The following is a 24,556-nucleotide window of genomic DNA, read 5'->3' on the forward strand; positions in this document are numbered from 1 at the left end:
GAGCAAGGGTGACGTCAGTGCCACGAAAACGATCCACTCATGTCAAAACGAAAATAAAGAAAAAACAAAATAAAATCATGTTTTAGCGAAGATGACCTTGTATTTGTGTGATCTGTATAATCTAATTTTGTAGAAGAGATCTCTCGACACTTTCTTTATCGTTTCTGTACTTTTTGTGATCTCAAATCAAGTTGATCTAAAAAAGGTTAGGCGTTCCCACGGACAGACAAGTTTAGTTTATCCACTTAAAAGTTTCTTTTTTTTGGGAACTTTTTGATCACTTTTAAAATATATTCAATTATTTATTACCTTGTGCTTCCTAGGTACGCTATTGTCCGACACATTTTTCGCCTCATCCAAATTAAATCTTATTGAAAAAATGTAATTAACATCTCCACTAGAGAGCATGATGGTCTTTTATTGTAAATAAAATTAGCAAATAATACAGGTCATACAAATGAATTATAATTACAATTAAAAAGAGAAGAAATGATTATTTCAACAGTAAAAACTATTTTTATATCTTCTAATTATAATGTATAACAATGCTACTTTTTAATGACGTTTACTGAAGCCAGAGCTGGTGTGTAAAACAGACAAAAGCTATTTATTTAAAAACCAACATCCAGTGAATAAAAAATGTAATGCATAAAAATGCACTGTATATATATATATATATATATATATATATATATATATATATACTATATACGTATATATATATTATTTTTTTATTTATTTATTTATATATATTCAAATCCAATTTTTTCAATGAGTCTAAATATATCATTTTGGCGGGGCATTTCATATCGATGAAACCATGAATTAGATATGTTCAATTGAGAGATGTTAGTTTTTCTTCAATGTTTACGCTTCAGAATGTATTGGAAGATTTTGTGATGGCCTAAAAGCCATTTTGATAGTGAAATCCACAGAGAACATACATATAAGAAGCAACCAACCTGGCCGTCTACAAACACCAAGTCACAGATCCATCACATCAACACCTACGTGATTATGGGTGAACAAGTCACCATCCGCTAAAGCACACTTGCAAGAGTTCACGTCTAGTATGTTACTACCCGCTTGGTTGGGCCGGCTGGCGGCGGCGGCTCTTTTCTTTTGACTTCAGAGCGAGGTTTCCAGGCTGTGCAGGGGGCTTCCGGGGCAGGGCGCCAGCCCCCCCTTGGAATTGGCCGAGACCAAAGCCGCCGCTGCCGCCGCCGCCGCCGCCGCCGCCGCCCTGGCCTGAGGAGGGCCCTGCTGGTCCTTGAGGAGCGAGGCTTGGGCTAGGGGGCGCTCCGGCTCCGCGGCGCCCAGGCTGTTGTTGGGGACCGCCGCCACCGAGTTGCGCTTGGTGGGCGCCTCGTCCTCGCCCTCCAGCTCGTCGATGAGCGGGATGTGAGGCTCCGAGTCGTCGATGCGGAACTCGGGGTGGCTCATGAAGTTGTGGATGGAGCTGCGGGACTCGGGGGTCTCCAGGTTCTCGTAGGGGGACACGCTGTCGCGGAAGGCGTTCACCACGCGGATCTGGGAAACAGCGGGGAAGCGTCATGCCTCACGTTCAATTTGGAGGACGACAATCGGTTGGCTAACAGATGACAAGATGACGGCGGCGCTTCCGAAACGGCCACCTGCGTCTGTATGCGCTGGAGCCCCCGGCACCAGAGCACCTGGCCCCTCCTCAGCTCCATCTCGGCGTGGTCGATCTCGTCGGGGTCCTTCATCTCCTCCAGCTCCTCCTCGGGGATCTCTTCCTGCTTGGTGCCGTGGCCCGCCGTCTTCAGGAACTTGAGCCAGCGGGTGGGCACGCTGGAAACCAGCTGCGTGCGAGCCAGGGGGCAAAGGTCGTCAGCGGGCCCCGTACGCCGGCCGGCCGGCCGGCCGGCCTGGGCGCCGTCCCGCCCGGACTCACCTGTCCCCACAGCAGGCTGCCCAAGCCCAGGAAGATGCACCAGAGCCACTGCTCCACGCTCAGGCTCACGCAGCTCAAGGGCTTGCCGCCAAACTGCACGATCAGCACCTGCCGCCGTGCAAAGAATTGAAACATTCAAATAGAACAATATCGAAAAAGAGTCGTTGATCATCATCAAAAGAATCGACAAATAAAGATCGATCAGCCTTTTCTTAAGGAGCAGAGCCATGTTTCTTGTTTTGTTTGGTCCACCTGAACCAGAAAGGTGCCCACGACAATGGTGCAGAAGATGGGGTTGTTGAGGACGCCGTCAAAGACGTTCCTCTCGCCGTGGATCTTGCGGGCGTTGAGCTCGTTGAAGATCTGCATCAACACAAAGGTGTTGAAGACCACCGTGTAGTGCTCGGACGGCGGCGCGTGCAGCGGCGCGTTGCGTCCGCAGTCCATATCCAGCAGGAGCTCGCCTAGGCACAAAAACAAACGCAACTTTCAAAGTCCACTTTGACATTTCCAAATTTCTACTTTTAGTTTTGGTTGAGGTCTATTTTTGTCTTAAGGCTTTGACATTACTTTTAGTACTTTGACTTGTAATTGGAGCCTTTTTTAATTGTATTTTACTTTGAACTCAATTACGGCCTTTTTCCCATTTCATTCCGGAGCTTCCTTTTCATTATTCATCTTGGTACTCCCGGACTGACCCACAAAGAGCAGCGTGAAGATGACGGTGAGCTGGTAGACGGCGTGTCCCAAGATGTTCTTCATCATGGTGCGCGAGATGAGCGGCTTGCTGCGTCCGTAGGGGCTGCGCAGCAGCAGCGCCTCGGTGGGCGGCTCGGTGGCCAGCGCCAGCGAGGCGAACGTGTCCATGATCAGGTTGACCCACAGCATCTGCACCGCCTTCAGGGGCGAGTCCTGCCGGGGGGGGGGGGGGGGGGGGGTTGAGATGAGCGAGGGGGGGTGGGCAAGCCATGAGATGAGCGGCGCCCCGTGCACCTGCGTGACGCAGGCGCCGGTGAAGGCCACGATGACGGCCACCGCGTTGACGGTGAGCTGGAACTGCAGGAACTTGGAGATGCTGTCGTAGACGTTGCGTCCCCACATGACGGCCTTGACGATGCTGCTGAAGTTGTCGTCCGTCAAGATGATGTCCGACGCCTCCTTGGCCACGTCCGTCCCGGCGATGCCCTGCCGCGCGACCCACGCGTTGGACTCGTACGTACGCCACGTTAAATACGGGACCGTGTGTTACCATGGCGAAGCCGACGTCGGCCTTTTTCAAGGCGGGCCCGTCGTTGGTGCCGTCTCCGGTCACGGCGACGACTTGCCTCTGCTCCAGCACCGAGCTGTCGATGATGCCTGGAAGACAGACGCACGCACGCGTCGAGCCATTGGAATCCAAAAGTGCAAGCAGCCGGCCGGCTGGCCGGCTAGCAAAGGCGCCCTGACCTTTGACGAGGGTGTGTTTGTCGGTGGGCGACGAGCGGGCCAGGACGCGCAGTTTGGGCCAGATCTTGTCGATCCGCTCCTGCTCAATCTGTGACAAGGACGGTCAGTCATCGGTCATGCCGGCCGGTCCCGCACTGCCGGACGGCGCGGACCTCGCCCAGCTGGTTGCGTATGCGTCGGTTGAACTCTTTTCCCTCCATGCACAGGAAGTCGTCCCCGGGCTGCAGGATGCCGCACTTGCTGGCGATGGCGCGCGCCGTGTTGATGTTGTCTCCCGTCACCATGCGCACGGTGATGCCCGCCCGCTGGCACTTCCTGATGGCGTCCGGCACCTGACGACGGACGGAGCACTTTAGGACTTTTGTTGGGCCTCCCGAACGGGCGCCGTCCCAACGGATACCTCGGGTCTGACGGGGTCCTCGATGCCGACCACGGCGATGCAGGTGAGCCCGGCGAGGACGTCGGCCTCGTCTTCCCAGTCGGGCCGGTCGGCGGCGGCAAAGTCCCGGTAGGCCAGGCAGATGGTCCGCAGGCCTTGGGACGCCATGGGCTCGATCGCCGTCTTCATCAGTTTCTCCCGGTCGCGAGGCTTGAAGGCTTTGGCCACGCCGTTCTCCGTCAGGATCTTGCAGCACCTGCGAGGTCCGTCCTTAGCCGCGAGCCGGCCCCTTTGCCGGGGGAACGGGGGACTTACTTCCTGAGCAGGATCTCCGAGGCTCCCTTGCTGAACATGCGGTAGCTGCCGTCCTGGTTCCGGAGCACGGTGCTCATGGACTTCCTGACCGAGTTGAAGGTGTACACCTTGAAGAGCTTCTCCTCGGGGATGTCGTCGCGAATGCTCTGGTAGTCCCGTCGCAGGTCCAGGCTCAGACCCAGTAAGGCACATTCTGTCTTGTTGCCCACCTGGCGGGGAAGACCGCCCTCCTTGTCGGGAGGCTGCAAGAGACGCCGCCGCCGCCGCGGTTCTTTGTCACCAGATCACGTGACGCGGTCAAAGCTCTCTCTCTCACCATAATCTTTGTGGTGTAGGCGCAGTTGACCCCGATCCCCAGAACCAGCAGGTCTAGGATCTTGGCGGGTACCAGGTCGGGCTCGGGCACCTTCTTGTGGTAGCAGCCGGCCAGGTAGGCCTGGACCACCGTCATGCGGTTCATGGTCAGCGTGCCCGTCTTGTCGGAGCAGATGGCCGTGGCGTTGCCCATGGTCTCGCAGGCGTCCAGGTGGCGCACCAGGTTGTTGTCCTTCATCATTTTCTGAAAGGGAAACAAAGGGGTGGGACCGACCGCAAAGGTTTCCCTGAGGAAAGCGAAGCCTCTGGCTCGCGCCGGAGAGATATGTCTTCTCGAGTAGGAAGGGGAGAAGAGAAACCTTGACAGAGTAGGCCAGGGAGATGGTGACAGCCAGAGGGAGACCTTCAGGCACAGCCACCACCAGCACGGTCACGCCGATGATGAAGAACTTGACCAAGAACTTCATGTAGATGGGCAGGCACTCGGCGGTCCAGGGAATGCCCTGGATCCAGAAGGTGTCCACCAGGAAGCGAACGATGAGGATGATGACGGTCAGCGTTGACATGAAGAGGCCTGTCGGAGGAAGGCGTTTCACAAAGAACCCGGCCCTCCCAAATGTCTTCTCTTCTGGAGATGCGTACCCGCTTTGCCGATCTGCATGGCCAGCTTGGTCAGCTTGCCCTGAAGGACGGACTTCTCCTTCTTGCGCAGGTTGCTTTTCTTCTTCTCCGGTTCGGCGTCCTCGTTGAGCGGTTCCATCTCCACGCCGGGGCCATCTTTGCTCTTCCCTGCCGGGAAGACAATCGGAATATTCTGCTCGTGTAAGGATCCGAATGGCAGAAGGAGAGTTTGGAATGGAATGCTTTTGGACGCGTTCCCTGAAAAAAGGGCCCGAGCTGGAGCTGTTTGAATGTGGGCTAACCAGGTGCGACAGGAGAAGCTGCTGTGCGTGTGTGTGTGTGTGTGTGTGTGTCTTGATCCCAATAGGTTATTAGTGGACATGAAGAAGAAGAGCGGTGGCGGCGGTGGTGGCGGTGGCGGCAGGCCGCTACGCAATAAAGAAAGAAGCCGGTGAGCTTAAGCGAGCTAATCTGCTTGCTCCTAATCGCCATCAACGGAGTCAGGAGCACCTGCTGCTGGGGGAGGGCTGCGCCTGCTGCGCCTACTGCGCCTGCTGCGCCTGCTGCGCCTACTGCGCCTGCTGCGCCTGCTGCGCCTGCACTTGCGCCTGCGCCTGCACTTGCGCCTGAACCTGTCCGGGGCCTTGGGCACCGTCAACAATCTCATTGTTCTGACCCGCTCGCTCGTTCACTTGCGCAATAGAGTGACGGCTGAAGGAGGTTTGAGCCCAACTGCCGGCTGAAGGAATTGCTCGCCAGCCGCCGCTTGGCCCAATGTTCGTTCCATAAGTGAGCGGTCACAGAAGCTGTGAGAGACAGACGTATAAGAAGTGCTGGAAGGAAGCACAACTTGGAAGGAAGCAGAGCCAGCCGGCAGCAGAAAGAACACATGCGGTGGGTCGTTTGTCGCTCCTTTTGAACTGGTCGTTAGCGAGCGCCACGCCACGCCACGCCACGCCACGCCACGCCACGCCACGCCACGCCACACCTACTTCTCTTCTCCTTTTTCTCTTGCTTCTTGCGCTCCTCCCTCCTCTTCTTCTTCTTCTTCTTCTTCTTATCGGCCTTGTCGTCGTCTCCGTCGCCGCCTTCGTCGCCGGCGCCCAGCAAGGTGAAGATGATGCCGGTCTGGGAGTTGACGCCCACCGCCGTCACCAGCATCTTGCCCGAGCCCTCCATCACGTGAGTGCCTGGGCCGGCGCGGAGAAAAGGTGAGCCGGACGGCGGAGAGGAAATCCGTCGGCGGACACACCTGAGAGCAACATGGGATCTTTGTCCACGCTCTTCCTGACGTGCTCCGACTCTCCGGTCAGGGAGCTCTCGTCCATCTTCAGGTCGTTTCCCTGGATGAGGATGCCGTCGGTGGGGAGGAGGTCGCCTGCGGGCGGGCAAAGCTGGTCAGCGCGCCCGCCGCTTGACCCGCCAGGCGGAAATACCGACCGTATTTGGCGTGCGCGATGTCGCCCACCACCATGTCGGACACTTTGACCTGCGCCAGCTGGCCGGCGCGCAGCACGCTGAACTTCTGCTCCTGCTCGATGCGACTCTGGAGGCCTCGGAATTGTTTCTCCTTGCTCCAGTCGTTGAAGGCCGTCACCAGCACCACGCAGGCCACCGAGAGCAGGATGGCGGCGCCCTCGATCCAGCCCGTCTCCGCCTCGCCCTCGTCGCCCGCGCCGGCGGCGGCCGCTTGCCCGCAGCCTGCACGTGGCGGGACGGTTCATTGGGCGGGTCGGCGCTCGCCGGCTGGCCGGCTGGCTGGCCCGGGGCGGCAACTCACTGTCTCTGTCGGCGTGCGGCGGTTGGTAGAAAGAAAGGCCAAGTGAAATGATGGCGGCCACTTCCAGGATGATGAGCGTCACATCCTGCAGCGCCTCCCACACTAACTGCACAAAGGTTTTTGGCTTCTTGGGGGGGATCACGTTGGGGCCAAACACCTGGCGCCGGCGCTGCAGGTCCTCCCACGAACCGTCCAGACCTGCAACGCACACGCACGCACGCACATTACAGCACCTTGCGCCAGCCACCTCCGATCGGAAAAGGATTTCTCAAGCTGTTGCTGACATTTGCGCTGGGCTGAGTCTCACACATGAATTAATGATGCAAATGTCACAAGACAAGCAACACAGACAGCATCTCTTCATTTAGCAATTTGGTGGCCATTGCAACCATAGTATATCCATTGGATTCACTTTATTTGATTTCATTTTATTTTCCAGCAACCTTCCCACGAAACCCTGAACCGGGCGGATGGAAATATTGATCTGACCATCTATTTCCTACATACAAGTCCATGTCATCATTTCTCACTCGGGATAAATCATCCATTATTTATTCATTACTAGTATTTATTTTTCAAATGCAATCCCTTCCATTATATTTTGCCAAAAGGTGGCATTCGGAAAATTTGGGTCTATTCTTATTTTTTTTCCCCTATACTTCATACTGTTGTAGCAGTAAATGCATTTTCTAAAAATCTGCACTTTAACTTGCAATCCAACATGACATTTTATGTATCTCTTCATTTTGAATAAATTGTGATTCAGCCTATTTCTTCAAATAGTTTTCATTTCATTTTATTCACTACAATACGTCTAATTTGATTTCTATGCCGTTAAGAAAACCTTGACTTGAATGGAATTTCAATGCCTGAAAGGATCTGACTGCAATTACCAATAAACAATCAACTTGTTGAACTTGTGTAGCGATCCTTGCAGTCGCTGAGCGTACATGTTTGCTAAATACATTTGATCATGTTTGATTTCATTCAATCAGCTGCCGTCAATTGCATCAGGTAAACGACAGTTGACAAGGACGCACGCGCACGCAGGCACACGCAGGCACACAGCATTCAATGACCTTGGAGGGCGGAGGTTCTGAGTCTGGCGCAGAGTCCGTCGACATCCTGATAGCTGTTTCGGATCCTGTCGCGGGCCTCGTCTCCCCGCAGCTCCATGAGCGAGCGCAGCTCCTGGAGCGAGCAGCTGAACTCGGCGGCCTCGCGGTAGGCCGAGCCGCGGCCTTTGCCGCCGCTGAACGAGCTGTTGGCCATGTCGCCCGGCGGCGCAGGCGGACAACCGGCCGGTCGGTCGGTCGTTCGGCCGGCCTGCCTGCCTGCCTCCCTGCCTGCCTGCCTGCCTTCTCAGAGGTCAAACTCAGAGGTGGCGCTCAGAGGTGGGCCTGCTGCTATGCGGCGGACTTCTGACGTGCACTCTGCGGACGCATGCGGGCGGCACTCCACGTCACGTACGTTGAGATCCAAGTGCTGAGTACATACCTATTTGACTAGCTGCAGCGCGCGGCGGCTTCTTTTCCAACTTTCAGACACCAGTGACATTCTCAGACACCAGTGACATTCTCACTTCTTATTGCGCTTCCGTGGCCATGACGAGTGAGAAAGGCGGAGCTACTTGTTGACTCGGCTTAACTTCTTTTTACACTAGCGAGTGTCACCGTGACACCCGCCCTTTGACAAGCGAACGAGCGAGCGAGGGAGGGAGGGAGGGAGGGAGGGAGCGACTTGAAATGACCCGCAGCCATGATGATGACGACGATGATGATCTCCTCACAATTGCTGAAAATTGCCAAGGCGGCGGAGGCGGCGGCGGCGGCGGCGGCGCTACTTACACCGAGCTCCCCCATGGCCTCGGGTGAGGCGTCGCGTTTCCACTGAGCAGCGTCCCAGCGCTTCCCATAACCTGGGCACCGCTCGCTCGCTCGCTCGCTCCCGCCCGGGCTACACGCGCATCCGCACGGCCGAGGCTCCAAAGTGCTCTGGTTTGACCTTCAGCGAGCTCCCTGCGGGCTGCTCTCCATGGCAGGACAAAAACAGGAGCTACAGGAGGCTAAATGATTATCTGACGAAAGCCTCGCTTAATCTAATTAGACAATCTGTGGCCTCAGTCAACGCTGAGGCTCAAGCGCCGCCCACAAGCCAGGCAGAAGAAACACATGCCCACATGCGCGCGGGCACACGCTCAAAAATCACACACCGGGGTTCCGGGGACCAGGTGAGACGACAGCATCTACAGGGCTCAAAACTACTGAGACCAGGAATACCAAGGTTGTGGTCTCAGGTACTGGGGGATTAAGGAATCACATCTGAAAGGATTAAGATCTGCCCCTAGCAAGACTACAGGGACTTCTTCAGAAACGAGATCAATAAGATCCTGGTCGAGAGGCATACACGTTAAACTGATCACACACTGAGGAATTGCCATCTATGAGAACCAAGGTAACTGGGATCAGGGCTGCAGAGTGCCCTTAGAGAAGTAGGGCCACCCATACCTAAAGCTTCCGGATCGAGAAAGATCAGGGTTATAGCTATCAAGGCTATGCGTTGGGCCTTTTTTTACCATGACAAGGTCCAAGATCCATGGGTGCCATTGATTGGGGCGACAGAGGCCTCAACTAGCCAACTAACTACCTGGTCTGCAGGTAGTGAGGATAAAGAAAGGACCCTCTTGATCATAAGCGATTCAGAGAAAAGAAATGGATGCACGCACGCACGCACGCACGCACGCACGCACGCACGCACGCACGCACGCACGCACGCACGCACGCACGCACGCACGCACGCACGCACGCACGCACGCACGCACGACTTTGACATCAGCATAGACCACGTGAACACGCATTACTAAATGCACTCTCAAGTCATACTACTGCCGCCCATCGTTTATTGGATTCTTTTAAGAATAAAAGCGTACGTGCGTACAATATAAATCATTAAATCAACATTGATGCGTAGCCTAGATTCGTCGTCGTTGTCTATTTCACAACGATCCGTTACCGTGAAGGCGTCAAAAAGCCGCCATGGACTCCATTCCCCACAACTCCCTTCGCGCTGACGTCATCAACTTCCCACCAATGACGGAGCGCTCGAGTCACGTGACCAACAGCGTTCCACATTTGAAATGTTGTGTTGCTTTGCGAGCAGAAAAGAAATCGTCGCCCAAACAAAATAACGAGGATCGCAAAGATCCTTGACTAAAGTCCACTTGCGTGCCGGACGGGCGGCCGGCCGGCCGGTTTCCAGGAAGACGACGCTAGGGCTTTGCTGAGTTGAGTGGAGCGAGCTTTCGGAAAGCAACAAGTCGTGCAATTTTCCGTCAAGTCACTCGTGACTTACAAATCCAAACGATTAACATCGGAGCTAGTTGAGGTTATTGCTATTTTACCTGCAGCTTGACAGCAGCGGCAGCGCGATGGAGCGTCGAGCAGGCAGCGGTAGGTTACTGCTCTCCATAACCGACCGACAGACCGACAGACCAACATGCTGCTCATTCCGAATGACCCTTTGTGTGTCACCACAGATGCCATTTATCTGCTGGACGAGAAGTTCGACTTCGATGTTTCTCTGTCACCTGACGGGTAGGAACTTTCACTAGCCATTTCGTTCGCTTCACCAATTGATGATTTGAACGTCAAACAGATGACTGTGCAAAATCCAATCTCAGAAAGGCCGACCGACCATGTTCACAATTTTCCTTCATTGTCTTAACGGAAATGTTACATGTGGTATCAGTGAAGATAGATAGGAGCTTTTGCACCCGCAGCTCCTGGTGTGCAGAAGGCGGGGATGATGTCTTTGTGGAGCCATCCCGCCATCCGCCCAATAACTTTGAATCCCCCTGGAGTCCGCTGTCGGGGGACCAGCTGGACGCCGTGTGCCAGGAAGCCAAGCGATTGGCCCAACAGCTGCGGCTCCACGGCCAGGATGGCGAAGACGCACGGGAACACTTCATTCAGGACGGCGCCGCCAAACTGGATCTGCTGGCGGCACCTCCCGGCCTGTGCAGCCCCGCCATACGTCAGACCTTCCTGGTGCAGGACAGTCCTATGAAAGACCTGCCTCCGGCCATCCGCCAGCGCTTGAAGCAAGGAAACGCGCCGCCGCCGCCCCCGGCGACGCGTCTTTCAGCTCGGCTCAACGCCTCCGGCCCGACGGGCGTCAAGACCAGGGCGGCGCTGCGCGGGAAAGCCGGCTTGGGTGCCGTGCTGCCCAGCAAGCCGGCCGTCCCCAGGACTTCCTCTTCGGCCGCTGCTCAGAAAGCCCGAGTGCAAGCGCCTGGCAAAGTAGGCCGTCTGACTTTTTTTCCTCCGTCTGTCTGTCTGTCTGGCCGCTCAGGAGGTGAAGTCCCCGACGTCCTGTTTTTTCCCGCCCAGGTTGCCTCGAGTCCTCATCTCTCCGGCCGGCCCAAGTCCCGTGAGGATATTGCGACCGATTCGGCCAGAGTGGCATCAGACGTCACTGACTTGTCCCTCAATGGTAGCACGCTGGGGAGGGGGAGGAAGCGCACGCTGGCTGCACCCGCCGCCAAGGTACTGCACTGCTGGGATTGGTTGACCGGCGCTGCCGTGCAGGCAAGCTGCCGTCAAATTTGCTTTCCGTCTTGTACGACGAAGGTTACGAGGAGGCAGTCCGGTACAAAGGTGACGGCGCCGCTGAAAAGCCGCAACCCCGTCGAAGGCCGCAAAACGTCCTCATCTTCGTCCTCTGTATCCAGCTTCAACTCCAGCCTGTCCCTGTCTCCAGCCACAGGTGCGCGCGCTCATTGCTAACAGCAGGTCCATACATCTTCACACACGGACACACGCCATCGCGAAGGCTAACTATTAGCACAATGCTAATCTTTGCAGAAACTACAGCTAGCCAAGCAAAATGAGGCGCAGGAGAGAAAGAAATCTGTGACTAAGCGCTATTTTTGTGACGCTGTCGTCCTCTCAGGGAAGCTGAACTCCTCGCAGGACCGCGCTTTCACCTCCTCCACCGTCCCTGGCGACGCCGGCCGGCCCGCCAATCAAAACAAACGCCGCTCTGGCCTCGCGACGGCGTCACCGTCGTTAGCGTCCTCTGCTGCCGCGCTACCCGGCCGAGCCAGAAAGCTGTCGGAGAGTGTCAAGGCCGGCGGCGGGGTCACGCCGCAGCGCCAGACTGCGTCTGCTAAAAGAACCTTGGACAAAACCTCAGCTCAAAATGGACTCAAGGCAAAAATCACAGCTGCAGCGCCAGGCAAGACGCCCACACATAGCAGAGAAATCACACCTCCAGGTCAGGAAATACATCAATGAACATTTTCCATCTTGACCTAAAACTGTTTTTTTTTTTTTCCCTCCAAAGGTTTTTGTTCTCCTGATGTTTCCAAGGTACTCAAACCAGAGCGACGACCTATGTCCATGGCCACTATGGACAGGTGATATTTTGGTTGACTTACACACGGCCCCAGCACATAGTCATGGCGACACCCCCCCTTAACAGTGTCGGTTCTCCTGGAGTTGCTTACTTATGACATCCTCACCCATTTCCCCCTAGCCTCCATCAAAAGGCGTGGAGTGGCTCGGTGACGCCCCCCGCAGGTCCAAGCGGGCCTCTGCAGTTACGCTCCCAGCGTCCCTCCGGTCTCCCCACGCCGCTCAAACGCCGGGGGTCGGCCATCCCCGGGCCGACACCCGGCAGCCACCGCAGAACCGCCTCAGACCGCCCCCCTCGGACTTGCTTCAGGTGAACGTCCGACAGCCAAGAGGGATGTCGGGCAAACAGCTGGCCTCAAAGTCGTTTTCCTTCTACGCAGTCCCGCCCCCAGAGACTGGAATATGGCGGCGGCGGCGGCGGAGCCTGTAGTCGTGCAGGCCTTCTGTCTGGAGGAGGAGGAGCCTCCGGCGGCGCCCGGCCAATCGGAGCGCACCGCGAGCGCGGAGCCGGCCACTCGCGGCCAATCGGATGAGCTTCAGCCGGAGAGCGCCCAACAAGAGGTTGGCCTCGCCTCAGACTAAGTCAGGTCGCCGGACAGGGTTAGCGGCGACTCTAACGCTTTTCTTCAGGTTCTTCTGCTGGACCTTCCCACTCCGCTTCTCCCGACTCATGAGAAAGCGCTCATCGACCTGCTCAACACCCCAGACTTGGTCCGCAACAGCACCAAGAGCTGTGCCGCAACGCAGGTAGAAAGTTGGAGCTGCTCGCTCCCTTTGCATTTTTTGCTTGTTGTCGTCGTCACATTTTGTGTGTTCATGTTTGTCGTTGTCTTTCGGCAGCTGATTGACCTAAGCTCGCCACTCATCAAGTGGAGCCCGGAAGACAAGAAGGAGAACACTGCCACCCTCATCAACCTCTCCTTTTGATAGCTTGAAAACTGGAATTCTGATTTTATTCCTGCTTCTAACCTTAAGAACCTAAATAAATATTGTACATTGATCTTACTTTTGACTGACATTATTTGTTAGGCATTCTTTCATAGTTGAAAGTTCATCCACATCATGTCAAATGAAGCAATGCACTTCCCACCTGTTCGTTGAGCCCCAGGCGAACATTGACCGGGGCCGGCTGCCGTCGTCCACGGCTGGCGTCCAGCCACGGGCTGACACCGGGCCGGGCCGACCCGCCTCGTCCAGCCACGCGTCTCCCGCAAACACAATTCCATGCATGATTTTCGGTCAGCCTTTTCTTTGTGTGGTCATTTACGTTTCAAAAGTGTTTGGACTCCATCTTCAAGGGGGCGTCCTCAGCCGATTGCTCCCTAAACCTATCCGCCCCTTTCCGAGGTATCGCTGAGCTTGGACCACACGGGCTCACCTGAGAGCAGAAGAGGCAAACAAACAAACAATTCGCACAAACTTTGGGCACGGGCTGAAGCATTTTCCTTCGGCTTATCCAGGGCCACGGGGTTGGGTCCTGAAGGCCAGACTCGGCCCAGTTCAGCCGAAACTCGGGTCACGTGACGTGAGGTCTCCATGCTTGCCATCAAGACCGGAAAGAAATCAAGACGACCGAAGTGTTAAGGAGGATGTTTATTTTAGGATACATTGCCTACTGGATCATAAATACCATTAAAAATCCATCCAAACGCAACTCCGTGAATATTTGTGGCCATTGTGGGGAAGGAAGCTGCCTCCAGAGGAAATTGCTCCAAAGTCAAATTCAAAAGATACCGAGTCGCTCATCTGACTCTTCCGTATTGCATTACCTTTGAGGGTGCTATGGGGGAGGGAGGGAGGGAGGGAGGGGAGGAAATGCACCACCTTTAAAAAAATATCAAAATTCCCACATCCCGGCCGAAGCGTTGAAAGGGTTCAATTTGTCGAGGCGTAAGCAGTCGCCGAAGATGCATCTCGCCGAGGGAGGGCTTTGCGAGGTCCCGAGCTAGGTGGGAGGACGTCGAAGTTTGCGAAGCTAATTCTAAACAGAGCAGACTAACCCAAAAAGCACAACTAAAGCACTAAAACAACGTCACCTGTTAAAAGAGCCAGCCGGTAATGGAGAAGAATGGGCGCCTGATTTCTAGAGGAACTTCAATGTCCTCCGTTTGTAACGGCAATTTCAAAAAGTCCATTTTCAAACCCTCAGAAACACCCTCAGCGTGGGGATGCATGGGTGGCCGCAGCGGAGCAAAACTACAAGCATGCGGTGGATTAGGTGGCCCTCTACACTCAACTCTACATACACAGAAAGACAAGAAATTTTAAAAAGAAAGGACATGAAAATGAGTCTGTGGTGGCGCCGCCGCCAACCGCCTGCTTGCTGCTGCTGCAAATCCTGCGGAGTGGAGGAGCCAAAAGTGGTAGCTTTCAAATTCATTTGCTTGAATGTGCTCTGAGGCTGCCAAGACACTTTTTCCATCGACAGGGTCCTACATGAAGTCCATCGGGGTCGTGGGCCAGCTAGAGCCAGAGGCGGCCTCGCACACGTGGACGTTTTTTCTCATTTTCCTACTCAGTATTTATTGACAAAAATAGGACAATGCATGTCAAGAAACGCCATGGCCGGGTCGTGTTTAAAAAAGCAAAAGGTGTCGTGGGCCAATCGCCCGCCCGCCGCTGTTAATGTAGGACCCTGCGTGAAGCCAATTTTGTCCAAACCGGTCGGTTGGAAACCACTTTGGTGAAAAGCGCTCTGAACCCAGTCCCGTCCGTCCGTCCGTCCGTCGAGTGGCGTTTGAAAGGCAGGTTTGTCCAAAGTGCTTTGAAGCCAGTTTTTGTCGAGTGAACGCAGTTGTGCGGCAGGGGAGGCGCGGGCGGCCCAGGCGAGACAGACAGACAGACAGACCTTACGCCTCGGACCCGTCGCCCAGGCCCAGGTAGGCGGCGGCCTGCCCGGCCACCTCCCGGAAACGGACCGCCGTGTCGTCCAGGAAGATGTGAGCCGCCTCCAGATTCTGCTGGGCTAGAAAAAGCAGGCCGCAGAGCACGGCCACCAAGAGGGCCAGCTTGAGCAGGAGGGAGAGGACGCCGCCGCCACGGCGCACCGCGCCCACGGTGGCCAGTGAGGGGGCCGCCCCCCGCAAGAAGGACTCCGAGTAGGAGCGTTTCTCCGTGTGGACGCTGTGGCACACGCGGGACTCGTCCAGCCAGTACTCGCTGGGCTTGAGCGGTCGGCCCACCGCTCCTCGGATGGGACGCCTGCAGGTGGCGCTGGGAGTAAAACCATGTAGCAACGTAAAACACTTTTGAGCGGATAAGCGGGCGTCAGCGAGTGGCTGGCTACCTGATGACTGTCGGCGTGCTGATTTCATTGGCCAGGATGTCTTCCACCACGCTCTCGCCGAGTTTGACGGGGCCGTCGCCGGTCGCCTCCGGCACCTGTACATTTGCAAGCGTTTAGCGGCGCCGCCTACAAAACGCTAGCTAGCCACCGCGCCGGACCGCCGCGTCGACCTTGGTTTGCCGTCTGCTGCCGCTCCGCACGGCTACAGGAGTTTTCCCTCTGCTGCGCACGGGCTTGTCTACGACGGGAACCGACTCCGGTGGTTCGGCGCTGGTCATTTCCTCTGCATCGTGCGCAAAATGTATTTGAGAAATAAGTGGATGGGCCGATGAGAAGGATGCAGCAGAATAAACAACATGTCGTTGTGCGTGCACACGTGTATTAAACAACTAAAGGAAAGAAAAAGACAATTGACGTCGTCGCTTGAATTCTTATTGAACTGACCGGGGGTGCCATTTGTAACATGTTTCACTTGAAAACTTTGCTGTCTGCAACGCGGATCAAATTGTGTATCCCTCGCCGATAAGCCAAGTATCAATCCATCCCCGATCAATAGCTACCGTCTTCCTTGTCGCTGTACTGGTCAGAGTTGGTGTTGCCGTTCTGATCGGCGTCGGCCGTGGGGAGCGCGGTGACGTCGGCGGGGGCCTCGGCCGCCAGCTCTCCCAGAAGCTTCTGCAGCTTCTTCTCGTACAACTTGCGCGACGAGGCTGCAAACACACAAATGACGCAAAATGCCCAAGATCCAATACGTACTTGATAAACATACATTCTTGCAGGGACTTTTGGAACACATTTTAGCATTCCACGGGTCGACTTCGGTCGACTTCTTTATGACGCAAAGCAATGGGTAAAGCAATTGGTTGTTCGTTCAAATCCAAGAGTGGCAAAGCAGGCAGGCGGCCACGCAGGCGGCCACGCAGGCGGCCACGCAGGCGGCCACGCAGGCGGCCACGCAGGCGGCCACGCAGGCGGCCACGCAGGCGGCCACGCAGGCGGCCACGCAGGCGGCCACGCAGGCGGCCACGCAGGCGGCCACGCAGGCGGCCACGCAGGCGGCCACGCAGGCGGCCACGCAGGCGGCCACGCAGGCGGCCACGCAGGCGGCCACGCAGGCGGCCACGCAGGCGGCCAGGCAAGCAGGCAGCCACGCAGGCGACATGTCATTTCAATGAGCTACAAAGTCAAGTCTATTCTGGGGTATATTTTTGGCGGTTACCGGACGGACGGACGGACTGACGGCAGCAATTTACCCACGATGGGTCCCGCGTCCACTCCATACTTGGCCAGTTGCTGTCTGAGGTCATCATCGGTGAGTTCCGTCACCTCCACCTCTATGCGAGGCTTGTCCGTCTTCTTGGTGGCTTTCTGCACACGCACAGCACGTTGAAAAGGCGCGAGCGCTCAAATGGGTGCACAAAGACCACCGGGCCCGCACACACACACACACACACACACACACACACACACACACACACACACACACACATACACACACAAAGTTGGGGAGACTCACTCTGCCGGATCGGCTTTTGTTGGAGACCACCGGGGTGGGCAGCTCGTCGTCGCTGGAGAAAGTGTCGGCAGGCGGGCTCCTCTTGCTGTTCTGCGCCGTCAAATTCTTCAAATAGAGCTGCACGTAGACTTCTTTCTTATGCTCGCCGCTCGGCAGCGCCACATTGTTCGCCGCCAGCTCGATCTTCAACTTGTCTTTCGTAAGCACCGACGGGTCTTCCAGAAACTCGGCCATGTCGACTTTGAAGCAAGCGCCTTGCAAATGGGCTAGCGGATAACGGAACCGCAGCGGCGGGGGCGGGAGAGCAGCGGGCAGGAGCGAGCGAGCAGCGGGCGCGTTGTTGTCAAACACGATTGACTGGCGCCTCGTCGATGACGCTAGCAGGAGCCACGCTAATTTAGCCCAACAAAGCCGCTCGTTGACCTTTTAGCCGGCCCAGCTCAATATCGTCGGGTGGTCTGGATTTTTCCAAAGCGATTCCGCGCCTTTGCTCCCGAGGAAAAGGCTCGCTGAAGACTCCAATTGTAAATCAAGAGACGTTAGCGGTTAGCTTGCCCGACAGACACTGGCCCATTCGCCTCTTGCCTCCCCGCGGTCGGAGCGTGACCGGCAAGCACGTCGCTGCGCCATTGGCCGAGCGCTGCCAGTAAGCGCGACGGTGATTGGCTCCCTGTGAATGGAGCTCTGGGCCTCCTCCGCCGCCGCAAACAAAGAGGGAAGGATGGAAGGAAGGAAGAATGGAAGCAAGCAGCGCAGACGGCCGGCTTGACGTCTAAACTCACAACGGCAACGCTTGGGGATTCATTCGGTTTAAATGGCTGGGCGTGTTCACGAACGCCTGCACGGCGCGTTGCATTCGTGACTTGGACCAAGAACGTCAATGGCGGACCGTTGTCGCCACCCGCTGGCTGCCCAATCGATCAGCCCCCCGTTCGTGTTATTGGTTCCAGGACGTCATTTGCCCAAAGGGTCGTAAACGTGAGCTGCGAGGCTCCAATGTATCCGCTCAAACAAACAGCACTACGTATGTCGTGCTGGCTGGCTGGCAATCGATCAAGGCAATATGTTGAGCTGCAGTGTTGTCTTCTCACCAGAAGAGAGCAGTACGAGTCATATGATTGCAAGTGCTGCTGCTTCCTTTCGAAAGCCTTCTGTACTTTTGTTTCGGCGAATATGTATTCCCATAACAGTTGTCTCCGTATATCGTATAGTTACAGATGTTTCTTTTCAATAGGTATGAATAGCAGGTCAAATGTGGAAATTCTCGTGAGTGTTTGCAGCCAACTTCACCACGTTCCCATATCACAACGGCATGCCAATATTGCCACCAGTCGAAAACACATTGGAGTAGAAATGAGTCCAATTGGACAGCCTCAATGTAAGCAAACTAGCGCTATGGAAATAAAGTCGATTGCCCAAACACGATGGACATGATCAAAGTTAACCTCGAGCCTTTGCATTTTGTTGGTGTAAAAAACAGGATGACAAAGGTTTGAACAAAACTAGCCCGACCTTGAAATAGTTGAGGGCAACTTCCTGCCGCCAACTTGTGGCCAAATGACTCAAACTAAATGGCAGGTAGATCTAAATCGAGCAAGAAACTGCATACAAAAATGGGGGAAAGATTGACTCGAACGACGGTGTAACACTGCCCCCAGGTGGCCAAGACACTCACACCAGACCGGACAGGACAATTGAAGGAGTTTGTTAGGTCATTACGAGTATATTCAAGAGTTCTGATTAAAAAAACACATTCACCAATAATTTAGAAAGAAAAAAGAAGCAAATATTTGAATTTGGGTTGTGCGTGTAGGCGCACTTGTGGCGGGGCGGCGGCAGCGGTGTTTACGGCAGGCAGCCTTCTTGACCAAAAGCCAGCAGTCCGGGCCGGGCCAGGCCGTGTGGTGCGGTGCGGTTGTGGCTGCGGGGACAGCGGTTTGAGGCGGCATTGTGGCTCCCCACTTGTCCTTTCCACAGACTCCCCCCACTCCCTGGGATGTTTCTGCACCACACCCCCACACACCAAACCACACTTAATACAGCACTTGAAGCACAGTTCAGCTTTTCCACAGCCAGCCAGCCCGCCAGCCCGCCAGCCCGCCAGCCAGCGAGCGAGAGGGTGCAAATGTGGAGCCCTTGAGAAACACCTCTTAAGCTTTCTTTGTGCGTAATTTATACAGAAAATAAGGCTCGGGCCAAGAATCATAGCGAGCGCCTCTTTAAGCATAACAGTCGTGGCCTCTGGAAAGAAAAAAAAAAAAAAAAAAGATCAAAGTTGGCTCCAGAATGGTCAACAGTCCCATTTTGAGAATGAGTTCACTTTACGGCCGCTGGCGGTGGCTCTGATATGATGTTTTGTGACAGATTAGTGCAAAATAAACCAGGGGAACAAATTCAACAGCCGCTAACAAGCAGATTTTTTTGGTTTTTTTTAAAGTGAAACAGCAACGCCTGGATGAAGCCATGAAGTCAGACTCCTCAATGGAGTTGATCTTGGAGCCTTTGAATAAACCACAGCAGTCAGCCATTACAACTTTTCAGCCGTTCCCACTCAGGTTAGAACATTTCCTCCCGTGATGGCGACCTTGCGCGCATCCCTCCCTCCCTCCCTCCCTCCCTCGCTCACTTCAGCAAAGCTCAAAAGAATGACGGGACGTTGTTGGCCTTTTCTTTTCGGATAGCCGGCGGAATGTGCCACCACGGGACGGGCTCGCTTCAACTTAACTCATTGGCTGCCATTGACGTCAAAGTGTAAATGGGCTGGCCGTGAAAGAGTTAAGAAGAGTTACGTATGTTTCGCGTTAGCCATGTTGGAGAGAGGCAAAAGGAGGAGGATGCGGATGACGTCCTCAGAGGTTCCACTATGACATCGGATGCGAAGCCTTCGAACCAACCTAGACGTACAATAACATTGGATCATTCTGCTACCTTTGATTGGCAAACTAATTAAGACGAGTCCTGAGTGCTTTCCTGAGTGGAGAAAGTGGCTTTGCATCTGAGCGAGACGCTCCGAGCATGCGTGCACTGCACTGCACTGCACTGCACCGCACTGTGTGTGTTCTCGCCCAAATATTTTCACGTGTTGACAATCCAAATTTGAGCGAGTCGTAGACACGTCCGTCAGAGGAAAAACGAGCCGACAGGAGGAAAAAAACCCCAAAACAAAAAAAACAAAAACGGAGCCTCCCGAGTTGTAGACGCGTCCGTCAGAAGAAAGAGGAGCCTCCCTTCCTGATGCCCGTTTGGACGCCGGCCCGCTCGCATCCTCGGCGTGTTTGCCAAACCATTACAATTTGGACCTTTTCCGTTTTGTTTGGCCTTTGGGTACGCACGCGCGCCTTGTCGCGTCCTCGCTGAACTCGGTCGGGGCAAACAGAACGGCGGCTCGGCTTTCAGGGAGCCCGTGAGGAACGGACGGACGGACGGACGGCGCTTCCACTTTGTGTCGCTCGTCCATCTTAGCCCGACGTCATGGGTCGAGATGAGGGAGGGCCCAATTGTCCTTGGCGGCCGGGAAACGGGGAGGCCTCTTCTGTCATGACCGAGTCCCAACTCACACAAATCAAGTCGAGTCAGATTCCTTAGCTGAGGGCAAATTGGGCCTTCTCTTGTCAGGCCTGCTGCAGATAGCACGGAAGGGAGGGGCAGGAGAGGAGCAGGTGGAGGAGGGGAGCCAAGCACCAGTCCAAGGGCCCGGCCCGTAACGCAGACGTGAACCTTGGGGCTGGCCCACCTGGCTTTGCACGTTTGCAGCAAATAAGAATGGCCTTCCAAGAAGGTATTGGCCAACTCTTTGGAGATAACACCAAACGGAGGGCAGGGCGCTTCGGCCGTGGGCCGGGCCGGGCCGTGGGCCGGCGCCAGCTTCTGGAGTTCACAGGGAAGAAACATTTCCGCGCTTGGCTCGGCTCTCGGAACGTCGCTAGCCGAGCGGGACGGCCAAAAGCCTCACTCACGTAAGGCCCTGCTGGTGTCACGTGTTGGTGGGCCTCCCTCCCTCCCTCCCTCCCTCCACTGGCCCTTTCCTTTCTTTGGCCGCTCGGAGCGCATTCCGCTTTCCAAGCAAGCTGGCGGAAGCTCCCACGCACCTGCACAATGTAAACCGGTGGCGCCAATGGAAGCGCGCCACCCAACATCGGCGCCGGCAATCTCAATTGGGCAGCCAGTCTTCGGGACGTTCATTTTTGTCCGGCCAAAGACGGGATCGGGCTTCTTTGGCGCAAACGATTAGGACGGGTCAAGGCTGACTCGGAATTTTTCAATCCCTCAGGCCACTTGGATTGTCTTCGACTATGGACAAGAAGCTGAGGTTTTTTGTCTCAATCTAAAGGCGCTGGCTGGCATATTGCTCGCATGTGGAAAAAGGCATCATTTCCACACGGGCATGCAGGTGTAGCCAATGTTCAGTTATGTCTGGCTGCGGTGTGAAGTTATTTGACGCACTCCCCGTCGTTCCCGCCCGGAGAAAAGTCCTTGCTCAGCTGATGTTATCGTGCGTCCGACACTTTGTTACTTTCCGCGCCTGGCGCGCCGCGACTCGGCTAATGCGGCGTTCTCACGGCAAAAGCACTTGTCGCGGCGACGGACGGCGTTGAGCGCCTTTGGCGGGAGGGCCTTCTCCTCCGTTTGGCCGCCAAAGGCCAAGCCGCGCTGGCTGGCTGGCGTGCCAGCGGCGGAGGACAAATGTGCCAAAGTCAGCTGGTTTCGCTCGCTCGCTGGGCCGCCCGCCCCCTGGCGTATCCAGCTGAGCTCCGATAATTCGACACCTCTGAAGCAGCTGGAGCCTTTTGGCGCGACAAGCAGCACTTTGTTTTCGATTCCCGCCGTGTTCCGCGCGCAATAAAAAAAATGACCGTCAGCAACATGGCATCGGCCGGCCGGCCGGCCGGCCGTGTTTTCATCCACTTTGGCGAGCCGTTCAATCTCCACTCTGCCAAGACGTGGGATTTGACATACACTTTGTGGTAACCTCGCTAAGTTATCCCCCCGCACTGTGAATAAAGGTTGTTTCTGTGCGCCCGCCGCCACGCTTGTTAAGACTTCAAGGACAGCTCCCTCCATCTGGCATTAAGTAGCGCCGGTGCCAGTGTCGGTCGGGTTAACTGACACTCCTGCACTTAAACTAATGGCAGTGAGCAGTCATCTCCCACGAGGCAAGCGCTCACCTTGGGGGAGAAAAAAAAAAAAGCAAGGAGGGGGAAGATGGGGGGAAGGCTCACTCGCTCCCTCATGCCCAATGGCTCTCGCCACCCACTGAATGAGAGCGCGGGCATGAAAAGAGGGATTGTTCCAACACATGAGTGCAAATGAAAACATGTAACGCGCACGCGCACATGGCCGCCTCAATGGCCGCCTCAATGGCACTTTGAGTAAGAGGAAAAGGGGGCCGGCCGGCTGGCCGGCTGGCCGGCCGGCTGGCCGGCTGGCCGGCCGGCCGGGAGACTCAGCAGAACGTCATTAGTACGCAAACATCTTGATTTTTCCGGCCGATAGTCGGACCCCCGAACGCTCGTGAGACTCGCAAGAACCGATGTGGGCGCGCAAAACAGCTCCTGATGAGAACCAGGACGGAAAAAACGCTTGATGGCCAATCGATACGGCCGCGTTTACGCATCCAATTTCATGCCGAGATGGCATTTCTACGTATGTAGCAGGGCTTTCAAACAAATTTGGCCCACAGTGTCATTCGATTTGGCCCGCCACTTTGTTTCAATACTAAAATTGCAAATTGTCTTCACTTCCAAAAAATAGAGATGCCTCTAGCAATTTTTATTCATCTTTTTCAAAATGTGTCTGAAAAGTTCGTTGTGTAGCCTATGCTGTACGTAATGTGAGCGACAGAGTAACGACGTCTTCCCGCCCGATGCGACCGACCGACGTACAGCTGTTTTCGGCAAGAAGCCATCATTACATGCAGTCATTTAAAAAAAAAAAAACGAGGTGCTGTTGACAGACAACACTTTCTGTTTCTTCCTTTTCTTTCAAATGTACACAATCTCAAGCATATAAATGTGCCACCATCTAGCGGTCACAAGTGGAACTACACCCAATCGAAACAAGTTGGACCACAATAGACTTGTTATATGTACAGAGTAAACGTGTGAAATAGCGCCAATCGAAGGTAAGCCAAAGGATATGTTGGCCTTTCTGTTGATACATGGCCCCCCCTACTTTGGTCCATCTCACTGTTTCCCTTTACGGGAATCGTCAGCTTCTCAAACCACATCTCTTGGACGTCCTTCAGAGGGAAAATTGTGAACATAAACACGGCGCTAGCACAGGTGAGCCCCCCCAGGCTGCCAACCCCCCGCCCGCCCCCCCTTCTCAATGGAAAGCCAAACATCTTTCTCAGAATGAAGAGGCCGCTTGCTAAATATAGGGCCAGCTCGATGGGAGAGCCATTTTCAACAAAGATGAGCCCTCGGGTCGGCCGACGGGTGGCCGACGGTGTGCCGGCCGGCTGGTGGTCCGCCTTTCTCTTATGCACCGGCTCTTATGTAAACACTGGAATCCTGCGGTCCGCTCCGGCGTGGCAAGCAACGAAAGGAGCCACTGTGCGCTCGCACACAGCCGCGGTGTGTTGTCTCCGCAGACCCACTCGGTCCACCAAGCAACCCCCCCCAAGACCCTGGCAAGGGCCAGCGACAGACCTCGGTGTGTGATCTCGTCACCCTGCTGGGAACTCCTGCTGGACCTCTGACTTTTCCATTTACCAGTATCCCGACTTGCAACTTGTTTTTTTTGGGTCACTTTTTGGTTTTGTATTGTTGAGTTGGTGAACCAAAACCAGGGATCCACCAAAATTTGGTCTGGCAAGGGGGGGGGGTCTGGGAATCTGTGGGATGATGTCCTTGCATGTGGGCAGGGAAATGGCGAGGGCTTTTGTTTTTGCCACCATCTTGCTGAACCCAAGCGTTTGGTGGGACCTTTTGATGGCCTCATCGGGGTCACGGCAAAATAGAAAAGGTCTGGCGGTGTGATTTTGGCGGAAGGGACAGGCGACAACAGAGCGGCGGCGGCGGCAGCGGCGGTGGCGGCGGCGGCGGCGGCAGCTTTCTCTTTTGTTTCCGCCCGCCACCATGGCCACCTGGGCTGTCCGTCCGTCCGTCCGTCCGGTGGGCCGCACGTCTCTGCGCAGTTTACAGGGGACGGCAAGGCGTGAGCCCGGGCGGGCGCTTGAAAGGGACGCTTTATGGCCTGTGGAAATGATTCATCAGGCGCGAGAAAGTATGCATTTATCACATTGCCAAGGCCAAAAATATCACGTCGGGCCAGGAAATGACTGAAGGCTGGATGTTTTATCAGCCAGCCAAGCTTTTTAGGATAATATACCATTAATCATCAGGATCACATCCAATAAAATTCCAGATTCATCAACAGCCAGGGAGGGTGACAGTGTCCGGCCGGCCGGCCGAATCAAGGCCAGCCGCTCGCCAGCCAGCACGCCTCCTCCTCCGCTGGTGTGGTCCGCGCGGGTAGCTGCCGCCGCTGAAACTGGGCTTTACGGTAACTGTCAGACAGCTGGCGCGCTTGGCGGGGCTCCCATATGGTCAAACCGACTGGACCCGA

At 55.3% G+C, this 24,556-nt stretch overlaps 3 protein-coding genes across 5 annotated transcripts; 1 reads left to right on the top strand and 2 right to left on the bottom strand.

The window, feature by feature from the left end:
• Positions 1-1,128: 1,128 nt before the first annotated feature.
• On the bottom strand, positions 1,129-8,191 carry LOC133156746 (plasma membrane calcium-transporting ATPase 1-like). Its single transcript, XM_061282675.1, is given in 19 exon segments — positions 1,129-1,538; positions 1,541-1,823; positions 1,916-2,023; positions 2,168-2,379; positions 2,614-2,827; positions 2,909-3,100; positions 3,165-3,271; positions 3,362-3,449; positions 3,514-3,693; positions 3,762-3,996; positions 4,056-4,297; positions 4,372-4,614; positions 4,730-4,944; positions 5,013-5,159; positions 5,984-6,181; positions 6,244-6,369; positions 6,432-6,692; positions 6,772-6,969; positions 7,851-8,191. Coding segments are annotated over 19 exon segments (3,852 nt in total). The 5' UTR covers positions 8,044-8,191.
• Positions 8,192-9,866: 1,675 nt separating this feature from the next.
• gtse1 (G-2 and S-phase expressed 1) lies at positions 9,867-13,190 on the top strand. Of its 3 annotated transcripts, XM_061283350.1 has the most exons (12): positions 9,867-10,220; positions 10,307-10,364; positions 10,550-11,069; positions 11,160-11,315; positions 11,400-11,535; positions 11,722-12,045; positions 12,115-12,187; positions 12,307-12,495; positions 12,566-12,661; positions 12,704-12,746; positions 12,816-12,932; positions 13,026-13,190. In XM_061283350.1, exons 1-12 carry the CDS (start codon positions 10,199-10,201, stop codon positions 13,110-13,112), a joined length of 1,821 nt encoding a protein of 606 aa, XP_061139334.1. In that variant the 5' UTR covers positions 9,867-10,198; the 3' UTR covers positions 13,113-13,190. The 3 variants fall into 3 exon arrangements, with proteins under 3 accessions (XP_061139334.1, XP_061139331.1, XP_061139332.1); XM_061283347.1 differs by having other exon boundaries at positions 12,566-12,746; XM_061283348.1 differs by having other exon boundaries at positions 11,722-12,006; positions 12,566-12,746.
• A 573-nt stretch (positions 13,191-13,763) lies between these two features.
• Positions 13,764-18,019, bottom strand: tmpob (thymopoietin b). The gene is made up of 6 exons (XM_061283351.1): positions 16,988-18,019; positions 16,725-16,839; positions 16,032-16,181; positions 15,642-15,754; positions 15,472-15,566; positions 13,764-15,398 (listed from the first exon to the last, which is right to left on the bottom strand). The coding sequence occupies exons 1-6, from the start codon at positions 17,219-17,221 to the stop codon at positions 15,035-15,037; spliced, it is 1,071 nt and encodes a 356-aa protein (XP_061139335.1). The 5' UTR covers positions 17,222-18,019; the 3' UTR covers positions 13,764-15,034.
• Positions 18,020-24,556: the final 6,537 nt, after the last annotated feature.

Source organism: Syngnathus typhle, linkage group LG7, assembly GCF_033458585.1.
Source record: "Syngnathus typhle isolate RoL2023-S1 ecotype Sweden linkage group LG7, RoL_Styp_1.0, whole genome shotgun sequence".
NCBI lineage: Eukaryota > Metazoa > Chordata > Actinopteri > Syngnathiformes > Syngnathidae > Syngnathus > Syngnathus typhle.